Source organism: Rattus norvegicus, chromosome 14, assembly GCF_036323735.1.
Source record: "Rattus norvegicus strain BN/NHsdMcwi chromosome 14, GRCr8, whole genome shotgun sequence".
NCBI lineage: Eukaryota > Metazoa > Chordata > Mammalia > Rodentia > Muridae > Rattus > Rattus norvegicus.
Window position 1 is genome coordinate 62013969 of NC_086032.1, and position 19803 is coordinate 62033771.

A 19803-nucleotide genomic window follows, 5' to 3' on the forward strand; every position below is an offset into this window, starting at 1 on the left:
TCTTCATGAGCTTGCTCAGCTGGGTGGGTCAGGAGGGAAGTCTGTGACACCATCTGTTTGCATAATGTGACACTGACTTCAAGGCCAGCTTACAAAGCCCAGAATATTCTGAAAGAGTTCTTTGGCTGCATCCTCCAAAGAATTGAGGGTCACCGCCACCTTAACCCAGGCTTCAAATTAGCTATTGGGGTAAGTGGAAAAAGAGGATGCATTTGTTTAATATCGAGTCGTGTGTCAGACGCCAAACACCCTGATTCCCTGTCTCTGAAGTATTGGTCTCTAGCACAGCACACAGCCTACTAGTGTTCGGCAAGTATTTCCTGAGTGACTGATGTGTCACGTATCTTCCTAAAACTGTCCTAGTTGTGCTGGCTGCTGTTATCCTCGTTCCTTAAGTCACAGATGTATAATTTTTCCCCTTGTGTGCATGGGCGTGTATTTTGTTTGTGTGCAGGTAGATACAAGTGTGCATGTGTTTGGAGGCCAGAGGTCAACCTTCAGCTGTCCAAGTTGAGTTGCCCAACATGATTTTGAGGCAGGGTTTCTTACTTTCGTGGAACTTGCCAACTAGACTAGGCTGGCCAGTGAGCCCCCAGGGATTCTCCTGCCTCTGCCTCTCCAGTGCTGGGATTACAAGCAAGTATTCTTGGCTTGCTTGGCTATCAGGTCGTTGTGTTTCTAGGCAAGCCCTTTACCCACTGAGCCGTCTACTCTGCCATAGTGTCGTTGTCGTCGTCATCGTCCTCCTCCTCCCCCTTCCTCCGCCCTCCCCCCTCCTCCTCCTCCCCCCCTCCTCTTCTTCTTTTCCCCTCCCCAAACTGAAATAGCCCAGTGCAGGACTGGAATAATTAAGTGAATTGTATCGTATTAGTTGGCTGGAATTGGGCTGCAGCACCCAAGCATGAGAGTTAGAGTGATACATTTGTGTCCACGTGTCATGTGGGGATGCCATTTGCAGAGTGTTACATTTAGGGCTTTTTATCTTTGAAAGAAACAAAATTGCTCAAAAAGCCCTAATTATGTTTTTCCCCCCTTCTAATCACAGATATTAGAATAGCTCCTTATCACATCACCTCTTATTAAAATCCATATTTTTATTCACTGTCTTGCTTTATCAGCCTCAATCAAGAATTCAGATTGCTGGCACGTGAGCGTCTCAGAGAGCACCACTTCCACCCTGCCCCCCACCCCAAACGTCTGGGCGCAAGGTAGAACATCAGCGATTCCATACAAAGGAGCTTAACTCCTATCTTTGCAGTTACTATAACTACCTCTTTTGTCTCAAAATCTCAGGCTTTGCAAGCTGATCTCCCATGATGAACACTAAGGCAAACCCACCCCTTCGTTAGAGAGAAAGCAATTTACTTGGTCATTGTTAACTGTAATTACCTGTTCTTGGATGATATCAATCTGCGGAATTTTCTTCTGCCTCCCTCCTTTAGGGTCACCATTTCACTGTGGCTTTATTTACTCCATTATTGCGAGGCCAGCCTCTGTGGAATTCTGTACTTTGTTGATTCTAATGAGATGTACGGCACGCCTTCTGTTTTTCTTACGGAAGACGGTGAGTATAAACAGAGGCTGGGAATGATCTTGTACTTTCCTTACACTCTTTCTCCTGGCAGAAGCATCTGTGTGGGATAAGGAAGCAATTGCCAGTGCCACAGTCCTAGGAGGGTTAAAATGTGCTTTATTTTGCAAGCAGCCAATGGTGATTGTATGGGTATTGTAATTATGGCACTTAGATGTGTAACCCAATAAAACAGGAGTGGGAAAGAGAGGCGTTCCTTCCATTAACACACACACACACACACACACACACACACACACACACACACACACAGAGACACGTTGATTATTTTGGGTAGACTCAGCCTTACTAAAAATGATTCTGGAATTATGACAACTGTACAAAGTTGGGAGAAATAAACTGGAGGGAGACAGATGAATTTTGAGTTCAGGTTGTTACAGAAAGGTGTCTTTGTTCTCTTTTCATTTGGAAATAGAAATTGAAACTAGAAACTGGGTGTTGTTTATGCAGACAAGACCATAGGGAATCAACCATGAGCTTCGGATTAAGTCTTTTCTCTCTCCTTAAGGGCTCAGAATAAACACCACATTTACAAAGAAATGTATGTCCAAATGCATTTTGGAGTATGGCTCATTTTGTTTTGTTTTGCTTTTCCCTGTGCTCACTCTCTCTCTCTCTCTCTCTCTCCCTCCCTCCCTCCCTCTCTCCCCCTCCCTCCCAACTTTCTTTCCCTCTCTCCCCCCTCCCTCTCTTTCTCTCTATCTTTCTTTCCTTCCCTCCTTCCTTCCTCTTTTTCCTTTCCTTCTTTCCTTCCCAATCAAGGACTCCCTGTGTAAGAAGAGGGGAACTTACTGTGTAAGGCCAACTAGTCTGGGACTGGGACTCCTGCCTCAGCCTCTCGTGCTAGGATTACAAGGGTTCAGCAGACCTGGCTTGGGGGGATGTGGTTTAGTCTCGTAACTTCTTGAAAGGGTTATTGAGAAAGAACTGCCTCTTCATACACCATGAAGTGTTCCCCGATCCCATGACCTCTCATTTTTTTTTTCATTGTAGGCAGTTTGCATATTCAAATGCATCTCATCAAAGGAGAAGACCTGGCTGTAAAAACAAAATTCACCCTCCCTTTGAAGGAGTGGTGCCGACTGGACATCTCTTTCAATGGAGGCCAGGTATCTGCGTTTTCTCTGCCTGGAGTCCTGGGGGCATCTCTTTGGAGCTAAACATTGTTTCAAAGGCAAAGGAGCCACAAAACCTGGGAGGGAATTTGGCAAACGATGAGCCCTTTACAATTACACACTTGCTAAATCGAACTTTATAGAAGGAAGTTTAAATCATAAGACTCTCATCCCATTTAATTAACTTTTAAAGTGCTTCTTTCCCCACTCTGTGGTGAATGAGTAAATAATATAGCCAGCTCTGTAGCCACAATTATCTGAGTTATTCAGTCCTTCTCCCCGAGGGAGATAGGTTTTGTGCACCTAAGTATCAAAATCACATCGGCCACAATTTACATGGCCTTATGAGATCTAAAACTTTTTTTTAAGGGAATTTATTGGTTAGTTCAGCCTGGAAATGATTTGACTGCTTTTGGCAGTTGAAACAATTGCTTATGCTTGGCACTAAATACACTCGTAATAACCAACACATATAAGTGATGATTGTGGCGGGAGGGAGGGTCTTTATCTATTCTGTACATAAAACATCGCTCATAGCTCTTTCAAACCCTCCATAACAGAGGTTTTTATAGACTGTGGGAAATCTGTTGTTGTAATTGAAGACGATTCCATTTCTCCATCGATGCGATGCCAGCATGCAAGCTTTTTCTGGTTACTTTATTTTCTCATCAGCTTTTCTTATTGATTTGTGATTTCCCCGGAACAAAACTGGAGGAGGCGTTTTGTTTGTCTCGTGCATCACATAACGTATGGCCCTCCCTCGTGCTTAAGGTTCCCACCATTCTGAGTACTGAAGAGAATAAAAAAATTAATCAGGTCAGCTCTTGCCACCTTCCCGAGAGGACCGCGTAAGATGCTAGCTGGGAATTTTTGTATGTTACTTCTTTCTCCTTAGAACATCTTCAGTAACATAGCTGAGGTCCACGTCCCCCATGCCCATGTGTGTGAGGCACACGCTGTGTCACCAAGACAGGCATCACATCACCAGAGCAGATTCATAGATCTGATTCTGCACCTGCTGTATATGTATGGCACCAGGCACCAGGCTCCAGTTACTTATAGGCTATTTATGGAAGTAACATTAAGCACGTGAAGAGAAGTCATAAGGCAAGCTTAATTGCCAAATGATTCATATTGATTTCTAGAAGGAAGACAGCGTTCCATGCTGGGATGCTCAGGGAAGCGTTCGTGTACAAGGCTTTTATGTTTGGGCAGAATTTAAATGGAGAGAAAGGAGCAGGGATTTCTGCTATGATTGGGAAGTTCACAGATAAGCCAAGTGGACTGGTGTTACAGACTCTCCGGAGACAAAAAAGTTAGTTCCTCATCGTTTTGAAAGCTCTCGCTGGCATCCAGTGGGAGCCCTCTTGCTGCATTCCACCACAGTACGGGCATCACTAGATGATGGCCAGAGAGAACATTCTGCCTGAGGTCTCTCTCTCTCTTCTTCTTAATTTTTTATTACATCGATAGACATATACTTGGTTTAGTATGTACATATGATATGTACATGTGAGTGCAGGAATTCTCATGCCACAATTATTACATGGAGGTCAGAAGACAACCTTTGGGAGTCAAGTCTTTCCTTCTACCTCGTAGAATGAAACTCAAGTCTTGAGCCTTGGTAGATCTACCTTCACCCATTCGGCCATCTTTTAGGTCTTCTCAGGTAGCTGCTAATCCCATCAAAGGGACCCATCCTCATGGCTTCATATAATATGAACCCAGAGTTTTCACCTCCAAATTCCATAAACATATACATTTAGGAATTAACTTTCCGGTATATAAATTTGAGAAGCATAGAAAACTAATAAAGTTATGTCTTTGGAGCTAAATGTGAACTTCAATTTGGACTTTAGCTTGCAAGGCCGTAGAGAATCATAGTGTGAACAACTGAAGAATACAGGCCCTTAGGTAGAGAGAAGAGCTGCATAGTGTTGTGGTGCAATGAAGCCACAGAGAAGTAAAAAGAGCAAAAAGGTGGGAAAAAACCCAGGGCTCCCTGGTATGTGTGTGTGCGTGCGTGCGTCTGTGTGCGTGCGTCTGTGTGCGTGCGTCTGTGTGCGTGCGTCTGTGTGCGTGCGTCTGTGTGCGTGCGTCTCTCTCTCTGTGTGTGTGTGTGTGTGTGTGTGTGTGTGTACGTGTATGTATACTCTTTTCCCAGTGGGTTTCAGTTACTTCCTGACTGGCCTTTCTTGCTGCCTCCTCTGGACCCCTTCATGTACATAGGTTTAAACCTCTGGTGGGATTGCCATACTTACTGCTCTGGTCCAGTGGATCAGCCACTTAAAGTGGTTGTTAAGAGAGACAACTAGTTGGGTTCTTTTTGCTTCTCACATGCCCTGTGACTGGTAGGGGTGGTTTCATTTGAAGGTTGATCTCTAAGTCTTTGAGACTCTAAAAAGGTCAGGATACATTTTAAACACTTCCTGTGGAAGTGTCTGAGAAAAAGTGTCCCCGTTAGTCTCAGGGGCCCACACAGTAGTCCTAGATCTAAAAGGAACCTACTTGAGACAACACATAGCGTCACGAGCAGAACATCGTTCTCACACCGAAATGAGGGTGATGACTCTTGTTGCTTACAGGGGAGGTGGGTTCAACAAGCAGCGAAGAACATAGAGCACCAGACTTCTCTCCCCTTCCTCACCCCCGCCATGGCGCTGGTAAAATCAGTAAAACTTCTACGCCTACTGTACTGTCAGATGTACTTGTCCTCTTCACAAGAAGTTCAGAAGCACAGATGGACACATTCAGAGCACAGACAGACAGACACATCCAGTCAACCTCTGGCTTGAAGTCTGGAGCATAAAACCCACTGGCAGAAATTGCATTGTAGATATTTTTAGACACAGCATCCAGTCATTTGGGGAGAGCTAAATTTATTAAGGCTTAAAATATACACAGGGCTAGTAAACTGTTAATTTTATTTTTGTAGAAATTAATCAGGAGAAGGACAAGCACATTTCATGAGTAATTTATACCAAAGATTGTATATATTTGTAGCATGGGGTGTGCTGCCTTACCTGACCTTATATTTCTCTCCCGATGTAGATAGTGGTCACTGCCAGCATTGGATGGGACTTGAAAAGCTACCATAATCAGACCATTAGGTAAGTGTCATTTTCGTCCACAAGTAGTCTGTTGTAGGGCTAAGGAGTCTTCACACTGTAACTTTCAACCCTAAGACTATTCTGCACACAGCATTCAGCCTTTCCAAGCCAGGCTGTTGTTGTTGCTGCTTTTATTTTGTCCTTGGTTTTTACATCTTATTTCCCACCAGCCCCCTCACGTGTCTGTGCACCACACATACATGTATACAGATACTATGGTGTACATGTCGAGGTCAGCCATGTTGTACATGCAGAAGTCAGCCACCATATACATGTGGAGGTCAGAAGTCAATGACCTTCAGGAGTTGGTTCTCCCTTCCCACCATGTAAGTCCCAGGGATCAAACTCAAGTTGTCAGGCTTAGTAGCCAATGCCAGAACCCACCAAACAATCTCTGGGTCCAAGCTAGGCTCTGAATTTTTATCTTTTAACAAGCATCCATTCTTCCTGCAAGTATATATGTATATTTATTTGGTACTAAGCAAGGGAAAGTAGCCAATCCTTTTTCCAAATCTCACCGTAAATTCTTCCTTCGTGGCACTTCGTAATTTATTTTCTTTGAGAATTATCTTCTACGAAGGATCCTAAAGAAAATAAATCTAAGTATTAATGTTGCTCATTGAGAATGGGTGGAAAGTTTGGTGTAGTGTAGAGCATAAAAGGAGACAGTCTTCATATTTATGTTCATAATCTAGATTTGAAATGTGCACAGCTATTGATACCGCCACAGCTTTTCATCCCTCTGCAACGGTCTCCATAGCATTTGCAGAAGCTGAGAACTGGGGCCCTTGCCTTGCACTTTGTTGGTTTCTAATTTGTTCCTACACCCGCATGTAATAGTGGGTTTTATAGGGTCAAGCACAGACAGCCTTCATTAGGTATTTGGGAAACCCCATCAGAGCTGGATACCCAGATTCCCTCAGGAACGGGCTACTGAGGAAACCAGAACAGAGAGGGAGTGGGGTGGGAAGAGAAACCATACACTTCTTCAACCTTGTTCACATGTAAAGCTCACTGGTTTCTAGTAGGCTCCAGGAGTTTAGAGCAATTCTTGTTTTTTGTTTGTTTTTGTGGTGAGTGTGTGTGTGTGTGTGTGTGTGTGTGTGTGTGTGTGTGTGTGTGTGTGTATTAAAGGGTTAGGGTTTTCTAGAAAGGCTAAGGATGTATCATTGCCTAGCTGCCATGAGGTAAGAGTAAGTCCATAGTTATATGGAAGCATAGAGAGTGAAATCATAGAGGATGAAGGCTAGGAATGAAGCAGAAGTCTTAACGTGTGCCAAAATTGGAAGCACCCAACACAGGCAGGTTTTCTTTATGGAAGTTGCTATTGAGACTAGATCAAGGGACAGAGAAGCTCGACAGGATCTGAGGCTCCTTTGGAAATCTGTTCTGTGCAGTAAGCCCTAGATATTAAAAGTTGTCTCAAGATCCTCTCCAGCCCCGCCCATCCCGGTCCCAGGGCATTTTTAACAACTGGTTAGATTGCGAAGGTGCCCTTTCATTTCTCACAGGAGGGCTTCCTTTTCTATAAAATCCCAAATCCCAGAGGCCCACACAAGTGAATATAGCTGGTCACAGTGTGAGGGAGTGAGGGGTGGCATTCCAAGACGAGACATCATACGAGTGACAGCAGCTCAATGCTGGCGTGGCCAGAGCCCAGTACCAAAACCCAGAGTTGCTGTGGCAACAGAACTTCATCTTGTCCATTCTCCAGCACCTGTGGTGTTAGCAAGACCACATGCTAGGAGAAGCAGCCAGGACATTCCTCTAGGTCCTAGTGTGATGTCCCTGTGTGGCTGCCCCTATACAGTGTCTCTTTTGGATAAAGCTGGTCTTGTGGGTTGGGAGCCCTTACTGGTGATGGTGGGGTGGGAGGCAACTCAAGAGTGATAAGAAAACGACGTTTTGATTCAATATTTTAAAAAAATGGGGGCTGGGGATTTAGCTCAGTGGTAGAGCGCTTACCTAGGAAGCGCAAGGCCCTGGGTTCGGTCCCCAGCTCTGAAAAAAAGAACCAAAAAAAAAATATTTTAAAAAAATGAATGCAAAAAAAATCATCTATGAACAGGTCTCAGACCCTGTAAAGACAGAATCAGTATGAACATGGACTGATCGGCAGGTTTGTACCAGTTCCATATCCCCGGTAGAGCATCCGACACGTCATACCGACTCATATTCGCCCCAGCCCTGCGTGTTCTTCACTGCCATCTCTGGGATCTCAACCAGAGCCCTCCTGTTACAGTGATGCCAGCCAGGGAAGTGAACAGCATCACGTTACAGGCTTCCCGGTTGTGAATATTGTGAGGACACCTTGCTAGCTCTCTTGTCCATTCTTGAAATGGAAATGTGGTATTGGCTTTATGAAGGGTTGGGGACAGTGTCACAGGAACAGAAATTAAGTGTTCAGCAACTTGGGCTGGCACAAGTAAGCGACAGGAATACCTTCAGGTTACATCCATCTGTCCATGTATCCATCTGTCTGTCCATCACATATTTATTGAGCATATTTCATATTCCAGATACAAGATTTGATTCTAGGGTTGGGAGAAGATTTTAAAAAAAAAAAGGAATGCAGTCTCTACTTCCAGGAAATTGGGGGAAAATCCGATAAAGGAGAATTGTTTGGTAGAACAATGAATTCACAAATAAATTTAAATTTACAGGCTATCAGAAATGATAGAAGAAAAAAAAAACAGATAAAGTGGCTTGAGAGACTCAGAACTTAGATTAGGTCCTGAGGAATTTACCCCAGACAAACACTATGAGCAGAGGCGAAGGGTCCTCGAGTCTCTTCTTGAAACTGCAAGCCTGGCTATCTCCTAATTCTGAACAGGGCTTATCCAACAACATCAGTCAATCTTCTGGGCTCCGGTGCTCTCCGTAATAAACCAGGGCCCTATATGTCCAGATAAGAGAAAAGACAGTTTGCCAGAGTGTCTGGGGTTTTCCAAAGAGACTAGTCGGAGCTCTGGAAGAGTCTAAGTCAGCTTTCATGTCAGGGAAATTGATGACCATCAAACCATGCACATCACAGGGTTGTCTTACAATCTTGTGCAAACACTGAGCATTTCAGAAGAGAAAAATATAGGAACATGACATAGAGATGTAGATGGAGACCAAGACAGTTGTATGTACTGATGGTTGATAATGATGACAGTTTAAAAATTACTGGGCAGTGACATAGAGAACAAGTTCTCTATGTTTCTTGGGGGAGGGAAGAACTGGGGAAAGCAAGAGCCCTTATCTTAAGCATTGTGTACTAACTAAAAGTCATACAGTGGTTCCCCATTACCCAGTTCACTTTCCATGATTTTCTTATGCACAGTCAGCAGAGGCCCAAAACTATTAAATGGAAAATTGCAGAAGTAAGCATCGTGTATATTTTAAAGTGCATGCTGTGATGATGTCTTTTGTACTGTGCATTGTCCTTGTGTATCCACGAAGTGGGTGTTACCTGCCCGTTACGTAGCTGTGTCTTCAGTTATCTTGCCAAGACACCAGCGTTCATTCCATTCTCTCTCCACTTTAACATTCCCCAAAGCACAAGAGTAGTGGTGCTGGAAATTGAGACTCCCAGAGGAGCTGTTAGATGCTTCTCCAACATATCACCTCACTCACAGAGAGGGTGAGCACAGCCCTGAAAGATACTTCAAGGGTATGCAAAAGATAGCACATTTGCATACAATCATCATAGTATGCGGCCCAAAGTGCTCTACTTTGTCTATTGTCACTGCTCGCCCTTTACTGAGTGGACTTTATTGATTAAAGCTGATCATTGATGTGGAGATACAGGGGCAGGAAGCCAGCATAGGTAGAGTTTGGAGCAATACAAGGTTTCAGTCATCCACAGGAGTTTGGGGGCTGCACCCCCTGAGTGATTAAGGACTATGAACGGGGACTGCTGTATAAATTTGCATCAAGCTTTCGAGACAGGGCCTTCCCTTTGCTCTGAAAATTGGAATGCTGTTCTCTCTCTCTCTCTCTCTCTCTCTCTCTCTCTCTCTCTCTCTCTCTCTCTCTCGTAATAAACACACACAATTTGTTTTCTCCCTTCCCAAACAGGAGGAAAGAAAGAAACACTTATGAAACAGTTTCAGCCCCAAGCTCTTCCAGATTTCTTTCATCTTTAATAGTTGTTTATTATAATTCCACTACTAAAATAACTTTCCTTTATTGAACCTACTCAAAGTAGTAACGAATTTGCATACGGGTGTGGGTTTTTGGTTTTTGTCTGTCTGTCTGTCTGTCTGTCTGTCTGTCTGTCTCTCTCTCTCTCTCTCTCTCTGTGTGTGTGTGTGTGTGTGTGTGTGTGTGTGTGTGTGTGTGCCTGTGCTACTAGAGACTGAATATATAGGGTCTTGCATGCCAGGTCCATGCTCTCCCACTGAACAACTTTGTTGTTTTATTTTGAGGCTGACTCTCAGGATGTTGTCTAGGACAGCTTTGAATTTTTGGTCCCTCTGACTCATGTTTCTGAGTAGCTGGACTTACAGACCCAGCTTAACTTGCTCTATGATAGAAGGAACTGTCTTTCCCCCTAGTTCTATTTTAATTGATTGCATATTGAGGTCCATGGCAGGATTACAATGAACACGGAGTTGGCAGTATTTTGTCCGAGGAATGAACACATGTGTGTCTCACATGGTAGGAGTAGAAGTCCAGCGGGGAGGTGGGTATTCACACCTATAGCCAACAGTCATGGCCTCTGCCATGTGCCTGGCACTGTCTTAAGTACTTTATGTATTAACTGCTGAGGAGCCACAAATCTAAAACCTAAATGCTCAAAGTCTGGCAATGTCTGAGGGCCATGTCAGATTTTAAAGCCTTTTAGACTTCTGATTTCAGAGAATTGGGGGTTTCTAAGTGTGCTGATTCCGGATGTTCAAACAATTGTCTATGCACACACTGCAATATCCCGAGTCCTCTGAAATATGCAACCTTTTGAAGCATTTTGATCATTCAACTGGTAGTCCAGTCAACCCTCACCACAGCGCAATAAATAGACATGGTTATTTTCACATTTAAAAGGAAGGGGAAGGGATGAGGGTTCCAGAGAGCCTCTACTAGGGAGCACCCCCAGCGTACTGTGAGCACCAAGAGAGTTGCAGAGAACTGGGGACCTCGACAAGCTGAGTCAGGATAAAGCTTCTCATCCATTCAGCACCAAGCACTCACATGAGAGTTAGAACATTCCAGGGTCCTGAGAAACAGGGTCTGTTCTGTAATCAGAGTTACTAACTTGGTGGTCTCTCTTGATAAAAAGGAAGGAGAGAGGGAGGGGGAAGAAGAGGAAGGGGAGGGAGGGGATGGGAGCAAAGGTGGATGGAAGAAGGGAGAGAAAGAGAGACAGAGAGACAGAGAGGGAGATTCTGAAAAGATAAAAACAGGAGTGGAAGGAAGGCCTTCTCTTCCATCAGTGTTGCATGTGCCTAAGTGGATTTATTTCTTGAGAAAGTGGTTCACATTCACACACGCTCATGCGCACACTCGCGCAGTCGCACACACACACACACACACACAGACATACACACACACACACGCACACACACGCACACGCGTGCGCGCGCGCCCCAATCCCCACCCTCCCCAGCCTCCTCCCTGACCAGGTATTCCTGCTAGAGAACAGGGTCTTGCTCAGAGGCAGTCAGACCATCGCTGTCCTGGAATAACCCCGGGCTGCCTGGCTTCCCGGAGCCACCTGTCAGGAGCTTGCTGTCCCCTGGCTTCTGGCTTCTTCAGCTCCCTGGCTTCTGGCAGCCTGCCTGTCATTTTGTTCTCTCTTCTTGGCTTTTCCATCTGCCCTCTCTGCCCATGGCTCTCTCCCCTCTTTGGCTGGCTTCTTACTTGACTTGTCTCAAGTTTTACCTACCCTGCTGCTCACATATGCTCTGGTCACACGGTCACCTAGTCCTAGTTTGGTTTCTAAATAGGTAATGAGTGCACGAGGTTTACCAAGCCAACGCTAAGGAAAAGAAAAATAACAAAAACGAAGATATGGCCAAGCCTCGCCTCCAGCTCTCCTGACTAACTCCAGCCTCTACCTCATGCCCTATGGGGAAATGGTTTCATTAGTTTATTTCAGAGTTTGTGCAAATACAAAAATACCTGCTTACTGTCCCTACACAGATAGAAACTATCCTCTCTCTCTCTCTCTCTCTCTCTCTCTCTCTCTCTCCCTCTTACACACACACACACACACACACACACACAGAGTTTCACGTGGCTTACACTGGCCTTGTCTCACAGTAGTTGAGGGTGACCTTGAGTTGTGAGTGAACCACAGAGAGCCAGATTCAAGAGGGCTTTGGACCCTGAGGTAATTCACTGTATCCAAGACACACATCCTAACATTCCCACAGAGGACACAGCCGTTCTAGTAGAGGACTCACCCTCCTTCCTCTTCCTCTTGAGCGCTGGGATTTTTGTGGTGCCGGGGTGCAAACCGAGAGCTTTGTGTGTGGACCAACTGAGCAACCTCCCCGGGCCTCCACATCTTTACTTTTAAACTTAGCAGCACATTCCTTTTCTCAGGTCTACCCCCTTTTCAATTTACATAGTAAAGAAAGTTGTGCCCGAGCACCACAGGCTGACTGTCCCTCATGGGGAGACTCCTGAAGTTTTCAGATCTTGAGTATAAAGAACACAGCAAGAAGCACCTTGGTGCCCTTCATATACACCAACTGTTTGGTCCCTGTCTCCTTCCCTGCAATATGGGCACAGGCACGTCACATGCTGCTGGCCTCTTGTATCTGGCCATGACCTTTGGCCTTGCCGCGATGCCTCCTCCTCAATGAATTTAACTTCCCATTCTTATCAATCAGTCTAAATTCTAAGTTTCCCCTTAACCTGCCTTCTGTCTACTCAATAAAACAACTTTTCCTTGTAAAGCAAAATATTAAAGGAAAATAATTCCCAATATTTCTCCCAATTCTAAACAGTATCACTAACAGACGTTAGGTGTTTGTTTACCTGGGACCACAGTACATCAAATCCTAACAGTTCATTATGTAGGAAACTATCATTTTACAAAGGACAATAGTCTTTAGGGCTTAGCTTGTTGGGACAAGTTCACACAGCGGCTGACTGGCAGAGCCAGGATGTAGCCCAGGTCCACCTGACCCAGCAGTGGGCTCATCTGCAAACCAGACTGAGAGGCAACTTGAGTTAGGTCAAAGGGTCTGGGGATGTCCACGCAGAGTCTCTTTTACGATAACCAGGTCCCAGTCCCCGGGGCTGCCTCAACCCTCTGTGTTCCTCTCCAGCTTCCATGAAGATTTCTATTACAATGACACAGCTGGATACTTCGTTGTTGGAGGGAGCAGGTATGTGGCAGGCATCGAAGGGTTTTTTGGACCAGTGAAATACTATCGCCTCCGCAGCCTACACCCCGCACAGGTGAGCCGTGGGGATCGAGAAACTTGCCAGGAGTGTGTGTGACAGTGGGCCACTGAGAGCAAGGAACACAGTGTAAACAAAAGATTTACCCAAGCGGACTGAGCCATGCGTGGGCTCAGCCACCAAGCATAATTAATATTGAGGCTTCCCCTGAGCCAGCCCAATAATAGATTTCTGTTACCGTGCGGTTCATTTAGTACTCATAAAATGAGAACCATTTACTTCCTCTGTTTTAATAACTACTAGCTTAATTATAGAGTAGATTTTTATCAGGCGGTTGCCTATCCAGTGATTAAGCTAATGAAAGGAGAGAATCTTAGTTATTTGGTAAAGCTTCTCTTCTACGCTATTATTTAAAGTATCAGAAGAAACTACACCCCAGCAAATTAAAGCCCTGTGCCAGCCAATCTTTCACTCATTTTCCCAGAAGCCCTGCCTCAGCTCATGCTGGGATGGGTGGACCACAGAGAGCCAGATTCAAGAGGGCTTTGGACCCCGAAGTAATTCACTGTATCCAAGACACACATCCTAACACGCCCACAGAGGGCACAGCCATTCTAGTAGAGGACTCACAGCCCCCTACCATGCAGCCTCTGAACAGTGTCTTCTCATCTCTGCTAAGGAGATAGAGGACCCCACCAGATGCCTGAGAGGGAATTGTCCTCTCTTTCCCTTGACCCCGTGGAGTCCAGGCAAAGACACAACAACAAATAGGAAGCCTGACTCCCTCGCTCCCTCCGTCTCCCCCTCCCTCCCTTTGAGATAGCTAGGAAAGGAAAAATTCATGTATCTACTTCTGCACTAAGTGCTTCAGAGTCCCTACTGCAGATCAGACCTGGAGCTGAGAGGAGAAGCAAGAAAGATGGGTGAGGCTGAGCTTCAAACATTTCACTGTTGTGGCATGTAGTGGTGGTGCACACTGGTAATGCCAGTGGTCAGCAAGTCGAGGCAAAGATCAAGAGCTCAAGATCAAGTTGTATGCCAGTCTGGGATACAGGAGACCCTGTCTCGAAAAAACAAAATAAAAATATTTCTTGGTCCTGGAGCTCAAACACCGCCAAGCTTTCTCTCAGCTTTAGACTCTTTCCTTTCTTAAAAATATTTTTTAGATTTTGAGACAGGTTTTTACTAAGTTGTCCTGGCTAGCCTTGAACTCACCCTGGAGTTAAGGCACGCTTTGAACTTTTGATTTTCTGGCCTTAGGCTACTGACTAGCTGTGATGACAGATGGATGTCAACAGACCCAGCTTTAAAGGATGTTTTGAAGATACTCTAATTAATATAACGAACAACAAACAGATATACATATATGTATTTATCTATGAAACTAAAAATAATTTCACTAAGACTGCCTCCTCTTCCTTCTCCTCTAGTGTGCTCTAAAGTTTTGGATCCTTCTATATATTAAAAAAAAAAAAAAAAGAAAAAAGAAAAAAAAGCCAGGACTGGTTACAACCCAGTGAGCCCGTTTCTTGAACCTCTCTTGGGTCCAGACATGCATTTGAAAACAGGGTTAAGTCCCCTGGCCCCAAGGGACTTGCTCTTTGGGACTCCGACCCATTTCTCTTAATAAGTCACATGACATGAGTTGATTCCCACGAGCTCCGGCTCACTGAGGTGCACATGCACATCTGGCCACATGATAAGGTGGTAGGGAATTGTGCTTTGGAACAGAGGCCCATCTTTGGCTCTTGCTGACTGAGGATGCTGCAAGCAGAAGGAAACAGGAGGGCCTCAGGTGGCAGGCACCGCTTGGGTAGAATTAGCATTTGGAAATGGAGATGGATGTAATTTTCTAGGGACTACACATGGAGGGGGACAGGTCTCTACTGATGTGTAAGAAGCTTTGCAGATGAGAAGGTAGCACACACAAGAGGCTGGCAGGCCTCGAATGGATCCTAATGGCATCAGTTTGCTGATCCAGGTGGGGTGGCAGCTGGTGATGCCAAAAGGACCTCAGCCAAGCTGAACACCTCCGTAGGTATGAGCCAGAGGACGTTTGATGACGACTACAGTTCGTGCAATCTCTTACCCTCCTGCAGGTTCTTAATCCCTTCCTTGAGAAGGAACTGGCTGAACAAATCAAGTTATATTATGAGCATTGCGCCGAGGTCTGGGACATAATATCCTCGTATACTGCAACAGTCCAGGCTGGGGGTGAGAGGCGAGAGACATGTAAGTACGGCACTCTGGGGGCATTTTAAGCTCTGCATTTGCATTGACATGTTTAGCTTTGCTCTGGGGCGGACTAAAATAGAAACGTATCCCACGTACCACTCGGCCCAGATTCCAGCAGGATCAGGTGCACCTCAAGGCTTCCAAAGACAGATGGGAGCCACAGTGTGCATTCCGCCTTGATCCTTACCCCCACCCAACCCCCCAAAGCACCAGCAACCGCCATGAACGGAGACTGTTGGAAGCCCCCGCCACACTTGATCTTGTTTAAGAATACAAATGAACCTGGCATGGCATTCTTTCTACCTAGAAGGCATGCCAAAGGGAAGGGAAGGGAAGAAGGGAAGGGAAGGGAAGGGAAGGGAAGGGAAGGGAAGGGAAGGGAAGGGAAGGGAAGGGAAGGGAAGGGAAGGGAAGGGAAGGGAAGGAAAGGCAAGGCAAGGCAAGGCAAGGCATTTGGATAATATAAATTAATCACTAGAAATTATTATACACATCAGTGTATTTTGCCTTGGACCATTACTATCTCTGAACAGTGCCTCTGCTCTCTGGGGCCCTGTTTTATTCTTACATCCTCAGATCAGCTCAGGAAGGCACCAGTAAATTGGGCAGAAGGAATGGCTCTCAAACAGACTGCAGAGCTCACCTGGCCCAGGCTCTCCTTCCTCACCCAGGGTGTGGGCAGAGCTTAGTCCTGTCTTGTCTAGTAGGGTCCCAGCACAGAGTAAGCACTTAGTAAAGTTTTCTGTGCTCTAGATCTCCACGTTTGATTCGGTAACACCACAGTTAGTCACATATGTTCCTTCTGGAAGAGAAATCCCTGTGGGGCGTTTGTCATCTGCAAGAGCTAGTTCAGCATCTCGATCTTGCCTTGCTTATCTCATGCCCCCTCCCCCAAGTGGAACTCCCAGTTCCAGGCTAGGGAAGGAGAGGCCATAGATGTACCTAAGCCATGCGGGGCTGACAGGGTCACATAGTGGTCTGAGTGGGTGGCAGGTGCTCAACCCCCTGCAGTTCTCTTCAGAGGCAGGTTATCACGTGGAGAGGTGGCTAGGTAGGTAAAGGCATCTAAGACCAAGCCTGACAGCCTAAGTTCCCCAGGAGCTGCACTATGGAAGAAAACTGACTTCTCAAAGTTGCCCTTTGATCTCCACCTAAGCCGGGTGGAACACACAGGATCCCCCACCCTAAACAAAAATCTAATTTGAAAATAGTCTTGGGCTAAGGAGATGGCTCAGTTGGTAAAGGATTTGCAAGCATGAAGACTTGAGTCCCATGCCAGGTGCCCATATAAAAATGCTGGCTATGACTTCGCTTTGCTGGAATGCCAGCTCTGGGGAGGTGGAGACTGGTGTTGCTGAGGCTAACCTCACTGACAGCTGACTGGGCTAGCTCCAGGACAGTGAGCAACCACATCTCAAAGGCTCAGTGATGTTTCTGGGAATGATGCACCCCAAAGGTTGTTCGTCCCCCTGCCTCTATATGCAAGTGCATACGTACATGCACACCTACACACGTGTACCCCCTCGCCATGTACATGCAGGTATTAAACATTAAAAAGAAGCCACTGTCCTAATCCCAGCTGCTGCTCTTACCGCTTGCTGAATCACACAGAAACAAAGATGCCGCCAGGAGAGGGGGCAGACACACAGGAATAGTAACGTCCCCTTGATTGTTCACACAGCGCCGGGAGTGAGGCCTTGAGTTGAAAAGCCAGCCCTATATGCCGACCTGTTTGGTGGCATCAGGGAAAGTCTCCTAAAGTCTTCAATTGCCTCGCCTCTCTGGGGGATTTGGGGCCTTGTTCTTCAACATACATGCCAGCAAAATGGCCTAGACTATTGGCCTCCTGGGGACAAGTCAGGGGTCAGCTGCTCATTCTGTAGAATTAGTCAACAGCCGTCAGCATCTTTGGCATGTTTCTCTTGGACTTGGCTCCATATGCTGACCCCCAAGGCAGAGGTATCATGGCCAGTTTCAAATCCCCCCGAAAGACCCAAGTCAAATCCAGGAATATTAAGCCTGCTCTCCCATCCCAATTCTCTTTTAGGAAGGACAGCTTTTAGAGGGATAAGATCATTGCCACTCCTGAGCGGGTGATGTCTTCTGCTTTTGTGTAGGTGACTTCCGTAACTCCTACCTGGACCTCAAGCGCAAGTATGGGAGAGCCGAGGTGTGCAGAGCCTTACCCTGGGAGAAGGGGCTGAGAGACAGGCACCCCAGCTTGTTCCAGACTCTGCTGCAGATGGACCTGCTGACCGGTAACTGGGCCTCTGCCTGGGGTTTGGAGCTAGCTAGGAAGGCGCCCTGCTTTTCTGTCTACTCACTCTCTCTCGGTGAATTATGCCTTAATGTTATTTTTAACCCTAGTGTTCTAGTTTAATTTCAGATTTAAATTCTGCCCTTGTGTGTCCACAGCGCTGAATATATCTGTGCGCATTTCCAAAAACTTAAATTTAGGGATCACTCAAGCGATGCTTTATCTAAAGCCAGGGCTGCAAAACGGACAGACCGCCGCCAGAATTGGCCTCCAAATGGAGTTAGTTTGCAAAATACCTTTCTGTGTATTTGAAAAGAATTTCATTATTGGTATCTAAAAACTTTCAGAAAAATGCAAATTTCTAGCTTTACTTGGAAAGAAAAAATATCAAAGACGTAGCTGCTCTGGCCCTCTGTTTCTACAGTCAGTGATCCTGGAGGGGAGGCCTGAGTCCATGCATTTTTCTGTCTGCCCATGGTCCCTCTTCTCTGAGTTTTCACCTCCTGTCATGTACTGTCATGGACGGTTAGATGACGTCTAACCCTTAGGCATTTGAACGTGAGCCTCCTGGTTTGAAGTACACTTCAGTGTCATCTCAGATTCGAAGGTCGTTCTTGGATGCTGATGGCTTCCTCTTAGGCCCAATGCAAGTTGTATTTGTTTAGTTAAGTACACACTGTAGGGCTCCAGGAGATCTTGAAGTCATGCCTCTTAGAAAGAGGAGCTGGTCCCACGGAGCCCGTACTTGTGTCAAGCGATAAAAAGGCTCATTGTGTTCTGGTTGGGGAACCAGCCCTTTGAGTGGAGGAAATTCAAAGATGTCCTGCAAATGGCACTGTCCCAGAGCATGGGCTTTCTTTATACGCTGGCCCTGCCCATCCTGGAAGAATTCAAGCTGTACAGGATATTTGATCTCCCGTTCTCTAATATTGACTCACTTGGCTGAGTAAGATGGCAGGAGGTTCCTCCCTCTTGAGTGACAGGCTTAAAAACAAAGACAAGCTGTAAGCCCTTTGAGTAAAAGCCATGGAAGTGGAGGCACAAAGAGAGGAGTGGCTGCTTCTAGACTCAGGTGTCCCAGAAGGGCTTCCAGGAGGAGGTGACATTGAGACTACTTCTGGAGGTATTTGCCAGAGAAGAAAGACAGGAGTGGGTTCTGGAGACAGGGCAGAGGCAAGGAGGAGGGACAGCATGTATGCTAAGGGATGGGAAGCCAGAGATGACCCAGGGTTTAGCCAAAGTTTAATGGCCCACTGGAACCTGTGTGGTTTTTCCTTTCAGGTGTCTGCAACTAGTTGGAGGGCTTCAGGCTGTAGGCAGAGTGTAACCAGAGGGGAATTTCTGATGCTGGCTGACAGCAGTTGGGGAGAAGGAGGTGAGCTAGGAGAGTGTGGAGCAGGGAGGGGATTGCAAAGTCCTGGAAGAAAGGCTGGAGGTCTGAGGAGGACAGAGTGATGGAGACAGAGAAGGTGGCATTGCAGTGTCCACGACTGCTGGGTGATCTGAAGAGTATGTCCCGTGACACCGTGGTCTCTGGAGCTGGGCGAGCTGCTTCCACCTCGGCTAACACTCACTCACTGTGCTCCTAAGCAAGTGCTTGTTTTCGCTGAGCCCTGGTTTCCTCGTCTACACAACGGAATGTGGTGGTAGTGATGGTGTTAAAAAGACCCAAGGAGAAGGAGTGCATGCAGAACTTCCCACCACATCTACTAAAACTCGTGTCTGTGATTTCTAATCACAGTTAAATATAGTTTCACGGTTGGGGAGGAGGATCGAGTCATTTTCACAATACGTTCTTTTTAAAGGAAATACTCTCGATACAAATGTTTTCATGTTATTTTTACAGCTCGAGGTTTTGTTTGTTTGAATCTAGGACTATTTTATTCTCCATGGAAGACTGGAAATAGAATCAAAGGAAAGACTCAAATCATGAGCTTGCAGGACAAGCTAGACCAAGCAAGTCCTGTAGGCCAAGGTCAGGCTGTGGGACTGGTAGAAATGGGGAATGAGTCCCACCGCCTCCAAAGCCACACCTCCACATTAGGACCCACTATGCTAGGCTTGCCCGTCAAATGCAGATTCCAGGCTAAATGAGATCAGCAGGAAGCAATGCCCCCAAGCTCTGTGCCTCTCCACAACCATGGCTTTGGCCTCTTT

The 19803-nt window shown here is 46.0% G+C and overlaps 1 protein-coding gene across 2 annotated transcripts in view; it reads left to right on the forward strand.

Annotated features, from left to right (window-relative positions):
- Sel1l3 (SEL1L family member 3) overlaps nucleotides 1–19803 on the forward strand; it is a 107193-nt gene that overhangs the window by 25619 nt on the left and 61771 nt on the right. For both annotated transcript variants that reach the window (NM_001427327.1, XM_006251033.5), the window contains exons 4-9: nucleotides 1443–1564; nucleotides 2585–2700; nucleotides 5758–5816; nucleotides 13079–13211; nucleotides 15254–15386; nucleotides 17507–17647. In NM_001427327.1, the coding sequence (NP_001414256.1) occupies nucleotides 1443–1564; nucleotides 2585–2700; nucleotides 5758–5816; nucleotides 13079–13211; nucleotides 15254–15386; nucleotides 17507–17647 (704 nt within the window). The remainder of the gene's footprint in view (nucleotides 1–1442; nucleotides 1565–2584; nucleotides 2701–5757; nucleotides 5817–13078; nucleotides 13212–15253; nucleotides 15387–17506; nucleotides 17648–19803) is intronic.